We start from the raw sequence: 12,500 nt of genomic DNA, 5'->3' as shown, positions 1-12,500 counted from the left end.
CTGACAGACAACTGCTGAGTCATCTTTCAAATCTATACAAGTTCTCTCTGCCTGCTATCAGCACTGCACACACGCACACACACACACTCCCACTAACTCACTAAATCACTCCACTCCATACATACAGTATATCGACTACCCATGGGGAATACATTTCCAGCGTGTACATTTCAAACATCTCCTCCCCATCTTCTTAAGATACACTAGTCACGCCAGCCATGAAATGAATAATACACACAGACACACACACACACACACACACACACACATACTCACAAACACACATACAAATACACCATTGAATGTTCAGCATCTTGCTGTTTTTCTTTCACACACACACACACACACACACACACACACACACAAATGATTTCTTAATTATTTCTAAAGGCTGAGAATTGACATTGTAAGGACACAAAAAATGTCAAAAAGTCTACACATATTTCTTTTTGTCTATGGTTCAGATGTTATCATCGCCAGTGGACCCTGAAAATAATCAACTTTGAATGTGCACACATATATACACACATACACACACACACACACACACACACACACACACACACACACACGAGAGTGTGGAGCCTTCTCATGCAGCCACAGCTTACGCCAGCTCTCTGCCGCACTGCCCTCATCTCTGCGGGCTGACCCCTGTTCCGCGCCACGCGGGCGGGTAGAGGAGCGGCGTGGCGCGGCGCGTTGCGTTGCGGCTGTACTGGATGGCAGATAACGCACTGCTCTTATCCGCCTCCGCTCCTCGCCGTCCCGACATCGCAGTCCATTAATATTCATTAGCGAGTGGCATTTTGACAAACAAACGCTCATGCCTGCTCGAGTAAAAAAAAAAAAAAAAACACGTCACGCAGGGTTTGGAGGAGGCAGTGTTTGGGGAAGTCTGCTACCATTTAAAATGATTTATCAGTATTTACCCACTCGGAAACACAAACATAAATACATACAAACAAGTACACACACACACACACACGCACACACACAAAACAAACATAAGCATAGGCATTTGTGTGTACACCCTCTTCAGGTGTGCGTGACCTTGTTCTAGAGGAGACCTTTTCTGTGTGAACAATCCTGTCCAGATCGGTCTTGCGATAACGCCGTGAGTTGACCTATCAGAGCCGCGGAGACGGAAGGGACGACCGTGCGCTCTCAGCCCCCCGATCTAAACACTGCCGCCAGACTGCACTTGAACTCAGCCGTACAGTCGCCGGGAATGCCAATGAGCGTGGCCCCGGCAGGCAGGCGAGCCGAGCGTTTTCATATTCAGAGGCTCTATCCCTCTCTTGATGTCGCACCTGGGGCGCATGACAACGTTACGCACTCGCGCATAAGCAAAAGCGCGGTTGAAAGGAACGTTTACTTAAAAGTGACATTTCAGTGTCGTTTTTTCAACTTAATCTCTATCAGCCAGAACTGTAGCAAATCCGACCCATTACCTCAAAACACAAAGTTTGTCTTGAAGAACTTAACTTTAACTGCACTTATATGACCTCACTGGTTTCAGATATGGCTGCAGGTTGGTAAAAACAAACAAACGAGCAAACACCATACAATTTATTGCTCTCAGAATTAGGAGGCGGCTGCTGGAGGGAAGAGCAAAACCGGGGGGAGAGGGCTCAGGAGAACTGTGCAACTGAAGCGGAGTTTGGCTGAACACCTGCCCTGTAAGGAGAGTCAGGTGTTGCTGAGCAGAAATGGAAGCGCTCTCAGAGAACAGGCAATGGCTCTTGGGACCGAGGAGACATATCAGAGAAAAGACCGGGAAAAAAAAGGAGAGAGGATGAACGAGAGAGATGGAGATAGAGATAGAGAGAGAGAGAGAGTGGGAGGAGGTAAATTACTGGTCTGCTGCAAGGTCCAGACATATGGTAGCTTCAGAAAAGTGCTTACACACAAAAACTTTGATCCAGGCGGGCTTAAGCTGCGCTTCTCTGCCCTAAGCCAGTAGAGGCGTCAGGCCAACGCTTGAGTAACAGACAGCAGGCAGGCAGACACTGGAGAAGACTGATTGGATCGGTACCTTTCAAGCAGCATTGTCTGGGCGCATGAAAATAAAACACACACACACCCACACCCACACCCACACACACACACACACACACACACACACACACACACCCACACCCACACCCACACCCACACACACACACACACACACACACACACACACACACACACACCCACACCCCCACACACACATACACACACAGAGGGTAATATCTCACAAATCCATTCAAAAGGAACTGCATTTCTGCGTTTTTTGTGTGAGAAAGACGCTTGGGGATCTGTGAAGCTCCGTGTCTGTGTCTGGGTGTGTGCCTCGGTGAGATACCATGCCGGATTTAGCGAAAATGAGCAGGATATTAGAGCTGCTGCTCCAGACATTACAGCAGCTTAATGCAAAAACCACCCCTGTCGGTGCCGTTACAGGACAGTAAATAACAACGCGAGTGAGAAATACTTTCACTCTGGCCTGCCTTGGAAAGTCATCGGAGGCCGAGGACGAACGGGAAGTGCTGTGTGTCTGTGGCCTCGAATCGCACCGCCATCAACGTGACTCAGACAGCCTCACACCGGAGCTGACCGTTAAACGGACACGCAATCTGACATCACAGGACGGAGAAGAGGCCATCGCAAACAACGCAGATGTTGGAAAGGGGCGACAAAAGAACGAGGGAGAGGAAGCCGGAAAGAAAGAAAAAAGAAGAGAGGAAGAATTTAACGGAGGAAAGGAGAAAACAGTTTACCTTTTCTGTCAATACTGAGGGATGCCGCAGCTGGAGAAAAGCTTCTGGGGGTCTCTTTGCCGCTGGTTTCCCTGGCGACCAGCAAGCCTTTCTGCTTGCATTTGGGGGAGTCCAGGGCTTTCAGCTTCTTGGCATGTTTGGTCCCTTTGAAATGGGCCAGGGCTTGGCTCTGTTGAAACAGAGAGGGCGAGAGAGAGAGAGAGAGAGAGAGAGAGGGAGAGAGAGAGGGAGAGAGAGAGAGAGGGAGAGAGACAGAGACAGAGGGAGAGAGAGAACACGGGCCAACCGTCAGAGACCAAAGCCAAGGCGGACCAGGTGTTACCGACATCAGTCAAAAGAGGGACCACAGACCATGAACACATCCACTGGAGCACGGACAGACACGCAGCGTGATCACATTTGTAGTCATCAGAACCCTGACAGGCGTCCATCTGTTCGTGCAGAGTCAGGCAGAGACAGCGGGCAAGCACTGGGATTGATATCAGTCCTGTCAGGGCTTTAGCTTAACAATGCAGCTTCTGCCGCATGGTGATTTTGACTTTTTTTTCATCCGTTTTTTTTTTGGGGGGGGGGGGGGGGGTTTGTCAGTAGCTATGATCATTTCAGTGTGTTCTGAACTTGACAAAAAAAAAACTAGTGATGTTGAACATTCCGCATAACTCCTCGTGGGATTTCTTTTTTTTTGTTTTTGTTGTTGTATCACACAAACGTTTTGACAGGCACACTGTCTTTGTGCTTTCACTGTAGCCTACCTGTCGAGGTGTCGAGTGTGCTTTCAGGTAGACTTGGACAGAAAGAACAACCCACTCATTCTCCCGGATTTTTCCACATGGTCAGCACCTTAGCTGCCAAATAGCTTCAAGAGAGATAACTGAGCTTCTACATCTGTCGGTCTGGGAAAAATACTTTCAGACTAAAACTAATCTTAAAAATCAACTTAGTTTATTACATTGCATGTCAAATGCAATGTACTGTTATCCCTGTTCTTCTTAAAATTATTCTTCTTCCGACCAAAATCAAACATCAAAGGCTCTAGAACCATTGAACCGGTTGACGTCATTCAAGCACTCCTACAACGGTCTTGAAACGGAGATTTGTTCTATTATTTTTCACATTTGTGAACTTTATACTTTTTGAGATATTTACGATAAAAGAGTTTAAAATTCCCATAGAGTTTACATTGACACCCTTTAGCGCCAAAGATTAATTGTTACGTCAGTGCTCAGCTGTCAGTAATCAAGGATCTCTGATCCAAAGCCATGCCACCACCGATGCGCTAAATCAGGCTAAACGTGAGTTACGTTACGTCTACTCATTAAGCTGTAACAGCTGTGAAAACATTTTACCATGCCACAGCTGGCTACTCGTTACAGTAGCCTAACCAGTTTGCTCTCGGTAACGTTATCAAAAGCTAAAGACAATCTAACCTAACGTCAACGTAAACACTGTATTTAGCTAACGACAACCAAACTTGCTCCAGGCTAACGTTTAACGTCGGGGTAGGCTGCAAGGCGAACAGGGCTTAGCAAACTAGTCGTTTCAGCTATAGGGACTTGCCAGCCAGGCAATCATTTAAAGCTTTCGGTAGGCCTATCATTCACAAATTAAAAACCTAAGCTTATTGTACATTCCTATTAGGACAATCACACACCTGGAAACGCTTTGAAGAACATAGGCTACTAGCTCATCCTGTAATATGTGTAGCCTACATAAAATATCCTACTGTAAGCTAACGTTACATTTGCTAGATATCCTACCTGCTGCTGCATCATCGTTGATTGGCGTTGTTTGAGATTGTATTCCGTATTGCCTGGCCCTATGGTCTACTTTTAACCTGCATTAGTGTAGATATATATGAAGGCTGTAAGCTATCCTACCAGTCGTTTCACTGTAGGCTACTGAAGTATCAGCTCTTGCAACTCGTTTGAAGTTGGCAACTTCATGTCAGTCTTTTAAATTCTAATAAATGAAGAGTTATTTTCCATAATAGCCTATATCCACAATTTTGATGCATTTTCATAAATCACTTTTTAAATGTGACTTTTCAGTGGAATTGTAATTGGGTTATTGTTATTTATCTATTCTTCTGTGTAGCCTAGTTGTCTTTTTAACTATAGGCCTAATACAATGTTTTACACAGTCAGCAACCTTTTTGCATTTACATGCAATGGTAATTCCTTCCATGGAATTACATTTTCTAGTTGTTCTTAATATTACCATTGATTATTACTTAATTTATTGTTCTTAGTACTACCATTGGTTATTACCTAATTTATTGTTCTTAGTACTACCATTGGTTATTAGGCTACTTAATTTATTGTTCTTAGTATTACCATTGGTTATTACTGTACCTAATTCATTCTTCTTAGTACTACCATTGGTTATTACTTAATTTATTGTTCTTAGTACTACATTGGTTATTACAGTTGTTTATCGTATTGAATAATACTGAGAGATTGTCTTGATAGAGGACAGCACCCCAGTCCCTGGCATTGTACAATCCAATCATTCATTTTATGATGCACAACTCTTGTCAGGACATTTTGTGCTCGGACACAATAAGAGTTCACCTTCAAAAACGATTTATTATGACTCACTTGGCTCGAGCCATATGCAGGGACTTTCAGTTGTCTTTGTTTACATATGTCCACAGACAGACAGACACACACACACACACAAAATACACACTTCACAGACACCACACGTACACATACTGACACACACAGACGGACATAGACACTTCACAGACACCACACACACACACACACACACACTAGCACACACACACACACACACGTGTGTGCAGCTCCTGGCTGACTTGTCTGACATTGCCTGCAGCGAGGAGGATGCTATCAGGAGACACGTGAATGCCTCTTAGAATAAATAAGGTTGCCGTCGCCCCACTGGCCAGCCAGCGGATGGATGGCATGTGAATCAGGGAGAACAGGATGGCTTACACTGCAGGAGGAGCCCAGAAACAAAGATAGCGGATAACTGCTTATCGCTCCCTCACCTAATGCATTTTTGTATATCCCATTGTGATACGGACCAAACAGGCAGGAATTTATTGAGAACACGACTCTTTGTGTTTGTTTTTAGACTGCGACTGTGAGCGGAAAACACTGTAGATGCACGGGCACACACACACACACACACACGCACATGCTCACGCACACACATGCACACAAACGCTCTCTCACACACATACAGACACACAGACACAGACACACAGACACACACGCACACGCACACGCACACGCACACGCACACGCACACGCACACACACACACACACACACACACACACACACACACACACACGATGGATCATAAAATGAATGATGGGGTTGTACACACATGGTGGTCTGCCCTGCCATTAGTGGTAAAGGAGAACACGGGGTGGAAAGACTGAGTTTATGGCAGAAATAACACAGAAGAACAAAAGCCCAATTCAATCTTCATAGCCATAACCGGCAAACACCTAAAACAGGCTCAAAGCATTACAGACTGCTCCAGGCAGTTCTACCCTCGCCGACCTCCTCCTGTGAACACTTCAACAAATTCACACAAATATTTACTCAACTTAGGGTTCAAGTTAAACGACGGATTTAATGACTGTCCTCTCTTAGAAAGGAACAGTATACTGTGTACAAAAGCACTGTTTATGTGGTCAGCTGTGTTGTCTGCTGAGCGGATGAGTCAGTTAGACAGAATCTACTCATCCCGGAGTCATCATCACAATGCAGGCCCCACTGCATCTGCCTACACAGATTGGCAAGAGCCAAAAGACTACAATCGTATGTAGCAATGGGGATGCTTTGAGGCACAGTTTTTGTTCAAAGAATACAAAAATAAACATTTAAAACAAACCTGACACCATTCTCAGAGGGAGTTCTCTCTGCCAAGGCAAGAGAAATGTATGACTGGTATAATCCAGGACGGTGTGTGCATAATATAAAAAGAGGGAATTGAAATGCTCAGTCTGATACTGCTGGCCCCATTTCTGCATTACTGTAGCTAGACACGATGGATGGTGCTGTGCAGACAAGGGGACGGGGAGCGGAGTGAAATGTGGGCTCTGATGTGTCCAAACATGAACAGAGGCGATGGCCGCAGAGAGCTCTTTCTCATTCATCAACTTCACCTAAACCGTATCATCAGACAGTCCGTCAAAGGGAATGAGCTTGTGCAAAGTTAACAGTGTTTAAGTATGAGATAATGCATTGTCTACTGGTCATTAGCGGAAAATAAGTCTGAGACAAGGCCAACAGGACCCTGACAGGGAGCGAACGATACATCATCCTGCTTACTACAGGTTTTTACAACTGTTTACACACATTTTCAAAACTCAGAGTCTATTTTTTCAAAACTCTGCACACAGCACCCAGACATTGCTCACAGAAAATGCAAAAGGACTCAAATCTCCAGCAAAATGACATAAACACACCTTTCAAAATGACATAAACACACCTTTAAAGCAAACATTCGCCTCACATTATAAACACTTTTGTCATAATCTGACATTTTGGATACGTCATGTTGCTCAAAATCTAAAGCTTTATTTGTATATTTCCACACAGGAGTGAGAGTCATCAACAGAGGAAAGTTGAAATACACAGAAAGCGTGCAAGCAATATTGAAACCAGATATACTGTAGTGAAAGAAAATTATGTGTGGTTTTTCACAAAATTGTGTTTTAGGAAATTGAAAACTGTGTCAAACACTGAGAATTACTGTAGTGTACGGTGGGGTTATGGTGTTAGAGAGACATTTAGAAAATTGTGTGACAAGCAAAGATTTAGAGTGTAAACAGTTGAAATAAACAGTTTGGATACTTGCCATAACGAAAAGAGAAACTTCACACAATTTGGTACCGCTCTATTTGTGTCTGGCTTCAGCCGAGACGCAAATAGTTCACCACACAAATAGAACTTGAAGTTTAAGGGTGTTGCACAGCAATGTATTACTTTGCAGTAATACCTACAGTTTTTTTTCCAACTGCTTACATGCAGTCTTGCAAATAGGTCTTTCAAACACCATAACCCCACACCAAATCTGCAAAACCATGCACTAATTCTCATTGTTTGACTCAGTTTGCAATTTCCTAAAACACATTTTGCAAAACACCACAACAAATCTACGGTAACAGGAAGTAACTTGAGCTTTTCAAACACAATCTATCAAAATGCCATATAATGACAAAAGTGTTTATAATATGAAGTGAATGTTTGCTTTAGAGGTGTGTTTATGACATTTTGAATGTTGTGTATCATTTTGCTGGAGATTGAGGCATTTTGCATTTTATGTGAGCAATTTTGGGTTTTGTGTGAAGAGTTCTGAACACAACCGTTTTATAAATGAAAACAGTATACCATACCATTCCGATAAATGAACAAAAGCAGCCTTTATATAGAGGCTCCAAACCTCCGAACATTGCTGCAGCATTCTGAGGAGTGGCATAACACAGGAACTGAGATGGGTGTGGTGGTGGCTTATGGTTATGATCCTCTCTACACAAGCACAACGCTTCCAGTAAACAGCCCAGTCACACTGAAAGAACTGATTCCTTATGAGAATCACATGTATGGACATAAAGAGGAAGCAGTGCATTTTTGTTCCTACCTGAAAATCAAACAACCTTTTATTTATGTGGGTGTGTATTGGGAGTGTGACGGTAACTCTGTCTGTGCAGTGTGTGTGTGTGTGTGTGTGTGTGCATCTGTGTGTGAGAGTGAGTGTGAATTGACTAATAGTATCCACCAGCATCCTTACCTACTGTGTATATGTGTCTATGTCTCCATGTGTATGTGCGTGTGTGTGGGTGGGTGTGTGTGTGTGTGTGTGTGTGTGTGAGTGTGTGTGTGTGTGTGTGTGTGTGTGTGGTGGGGCACTTAATATTCAGCTCAACATAAATATCCCAGAAGTCCTCAATGGCCCTGTTACTCCTTTCAAATGGAACTCTATTGCGAATCTGCAATGATAATGAAGTGTTGCCTCTGATGAAGACGAACTTCCTTTTGCCGTCCCTGTGACTGGAATGCAAAAATCTCCCTGGGCCCCTCCACCGCTATCTACGCACTGCAGGGGAGAGGCAGGTGGAGGGGGAGGGGGGTAGGAGGGCCAGGAGACTTGTGGGGATGTGGGATGCGAGACGGTGGTGTGTGTGTGTGTGTGTGGGGTGGGGGGGGGGTTACAGGTAAACAGTCTTGGGCCCCTGCACTTGGTTCCAGGTTGATGGATGGCTCTGATGGGCAGTGATTGGCCCGAGATGGACCTCTGTGGCGGCTATAATAACTTTGCTCGGAGGGATAGTGGGTTCAGACAGAATAAATAGCTTATTTAACGGAGGGGGGATATGGAAAACAGCACTGCACAACCCAATGTGGATTACATACCAGGGGTAAGAGGGGGAGAGGAGAGTGGGGGAGAAAAACAATGATGGGGGAAAAAAACTGCTATTGAGAATGAGGTAGAGGTACTTGAGAGCGCGGCTAAATTAGAACATGGTCTCCAATGTGTGAATTCCAGACGTATTATTTTCCCTCACACACGAGACCTTACCTGTCTGTGTTTCTGTGATTAAAGAGCCCAATCACTGCGTGCTCATCATCATTAAAGATGCTAGCTGCTCGCTTCCAAGGCGATACCTGCTACCGTGAATTCAAATCGGAGGAGTCTTTTTTCCCATCTTCCGGATTTCTTCATAAATTAACCTGAGTCCCACCGTGGCAGTGGACGGATGTCTTCTCTCGGTGTGAGAGCGAGCATCGCAGATGGCCCTGCTTTTTGAAGCTTGGCCACAGCACCCCATCACCACCACCACCACCACCACCGCCACCACCACCACCACCTCCGCCCGTCGCCACCCAACATCAAAGCCCCGGTGTGCCGGCGGAGTCCTTTATGTCATCTCGCCTCCGACTCACCTGCGAGTTGAAGCGAAGCTGGCACACGCCGCACGAGATGTACTTGCGCTTGGGCGAGGGGGCCACCCCGAACGTGTGATGTATCACCGCCTTCTGGACAGGATCCATCTGCAGGGTAGAGATGGGGGAAAAAAAGAAAAGACAATCAAATAACACACAGAAGGAGAGAGACTAAATAAAATGTAAGAACTATTCCTCCAAGTCAACTTGTTTTTTTTCTTCTCCATCCTCCTCTACTGTCGCCTTTTTTTGCACTCTTTTTCTCTCTCTCTCTCTCTCAGAGTGGTGAGAGCGGTGGAGAGCTGCTACTGCCGCTCTGGGGCGTGCGTTTGTGTTCCCAAACGAAATGAGGCTTTGGGTTATCAAGAACAAGTGTGAGGCAATCTGGAGAGCATTAAGGCCCCTCTGATCCCAAAGCTTTTTACACCCCGACCCCTGCAATCATCAGGAGCGGGGCTGCTGGGGCTGCTGGGGCCTGGGGATGGGAGCTCATCCTCACGAAGCTGTCAGGAGGCCACCTCCCAGATCAGTTAGAGTGACATCCACTCACTCACAATGATGGCAGGGAGGACGAGAGAGAGAGGAGGGAGGAGGGGGGTGGGGGGTAGTCACGAAAGGCCAGTGCATATACACACAGTGCATCAATAACACCAGTACATCGATAGAACCATCTCCTTTTTAAACTAAAAGCAACACTTAGGAGCTTGTAATGGTACTCCACTGCACGCGGATCAGACATTTGCAATCAGCACTGCTTTCACCGAATTGTGCCACTTCAACCGCTTTAAGGGCTGAAAGTGCATCAGAAAATATATTCTAGATTTTTTCAATTATAAAACAGCTAATACATTTGAGTTTTCAGTATTTTGGACAACATTTTTTATATTTTTCACAATTTTAAATATGAAAATAACATTACAAATTCATTATGAAATTATATATGTAGTATAATAATGTAATAACATTCAAGGTCTGCATAAACTTGCTCTGCATATTTTGTAAAAAACTGCATTCTGCAAATCTGAACTACCTAGTACTTTACACTGTTATTACATTGTGTAAATAAATATATACATCTAAATGTATATCACGTGCATGAGTGGCTTCAGGAGGGCTGACGGTCCAATATGAGAAACCAGAATCAATACACTCCTGTGGCTGTGTTCTTCTGACTAGAGTCTGCACTAAGAAAAGCTCAGTGTGAGAAATGTATCGGACCATGTCAACAATATCTGCCATTAACCTTTAAAAAGCAATGAGAATACAAAGCTAATAAAACCTGCCACCATGCTCCGATGCCTTTTATGGCATTTCCACACAATGCCATTTTTCTTTTGCAGCACTTCTAATGTGCATTTTTAACTTGTCTTTGTTTCTCTTTTTAAATCACTGGCTTGTAATGTGTTTCTGTTTATGTATGGGTGAGAGAAAAGAGAGAGAGAGAGAGAGAGAGAGAGAAAGAGAGAGAGCGAGAGAGAGAGAGAGAGAGAGAGAGAGAGAGAAAGAGAGAGAGCGAGAGAGAGAGAGAGAGAGAGAGAGAAAGGGGCTGTATGCATTTTACTTTAATGACTACATTTAGAATGAAACGCTTAGGGGATCTGCAGCTGTATTGTTTTCTCCGACCCTGTCGCCGTGGTAATCAAAGGCATCAAACGGAGGGCGCCGGGAAGAGCAAGACATCTCGGCCCTCCGTCAGTGTGAGTCTCCTCCGCCATGCATGGCACACACTCACTCTGTTTGATATGTGCATCCATCTGCCTGATAAGGCAACTAAAAAGAGTGCACAAACACCCATCTGTTCCGCTGCCAGGAGGCAGGAGAGAAATATAAAAATAAATAAATATATCCATAAATAAATAAATAAATAAATAAACAAATATACAAGGAGGTGCTCAGCTGTTGTTGAGGCCTGTGGACTAAGGCTGCCTCTTCACCCTGAAAAAAAAGAGCCTTGAAAAAAATGCCTTGAGCGCTTCACTTGAGATTGGGGTAAAAAAAAAAAAGGCCCAGATGAATATTTATTCAGTTAATGTGTGATGCAATTTTTCTATTTTTTCTTGCAAAAATAACACCAGACAAAAAAGCCCCCTTCATGCGTTTTCAAGTTCTCACTGACTACTCATGTTGAAAACCCAAGAGCACTCCACTGAGATGTGTTTAAAAAAAACGGCTGGAGGGAATATCCATTATTCAGCTAGCTAATATCTTATCGAGTGGTTGCGTCTTTTTTTTTTTTTTTTTTTAAATGACAGCGAAGGGAAAAAAAATAATTCTCCTGATGCCTTTTCTCTCTTGGCTCTAATGTCTTTCCCCACTGGCGTGGTTTCCCAGGCGAAGTTTGGCCTCGTTCTACACTTCGCTCCCTCCCTCCCTGCTCGCGTGGCGCGCAAAAAAAGTCTCGAAAGAAAACCGGGCGCGGGAGAGTGTGTGAAGGCTGAGCTGTTACACAAGTGCATTATGAGAGGCTGCCAACCACCGCTGTGCGGTGACAGCTCTCCCCTCCACAGGCTCTCCTCCACTCCACTGCCCGAGAACCGCGGCGCGGCGTTTTTGTCCGCGAGGTTTTTCACCGAAAAAACAAGCTTTTATCGAGCACTGGTGCAAAGCAATCTTCTCAGGCAAATGAATGTCTCTTTATTTCTCAGCAAAGTGACATTTTGCACTGTGAAGTGATGTTTTTCTTATAAGTGCCCCGATGTGAATCCCAATTCCCTTTTTCACTTAATGCAACCCTCTCCAAACTGAAACAAGAACGCCCTGTATTATGGCGGCACCATATTAAAAAACTGGGGCCCCTCTGCGCTGTTGTCACA

The 12,500-nt window shown here is 44.6% G+C and overlaps 1 protein-coding gene across 4 annotated transcripts in view; it reads right to left on the bottom strand.

The window, feature by feature from the left end:
* Positions 1-12,500, bottom strand: part of znf385d (zinc finger protein 385D) — a 45,954-nt gene that overhangs the window by 9,744 nt on the left and 23,710 nt on the right. For all 4 annotated transcript variants that reach the window (XR_009939656.1, XM_062538739.1, XM_062538738.1 and 1 more), the window contains 2 exons: positions 9,688-9,795; positions 2,763-2,931 (listed from right to left, as the gene is read on the bottom strand). Coding sequence is in view for 3 of the 4 variants with exons in the window: in XM_062538739.1 (XP_062394723.1) it covers positions 2,763-2,931; positions 9,688-9,795 (277 nt within the window). In the remaining variant the exon portion in view is untranslated. The remainder of the gene's footprint in view (positions 1-2,762; positions 2,932-9,687; positions 9,796-12,500) is intronic.

Source organism: Sardina pilchardus, chromosome 6 (assembly GCF_963854185.1).
Source record: "Sardina pilchardus chromosome 6, fSarPil1.1, whole genome shotgun sequence".
NCBI lineage: Eukaryota > Metazoa > Chordata > Actinopteri > Clupeiformes > Clupeidae > Sardina > Sardina pilchardus.
Note: the sequence above shows the minus strand (reverse complement) of the source record. Positions and strands in the feature narration are given on the sequence as shown.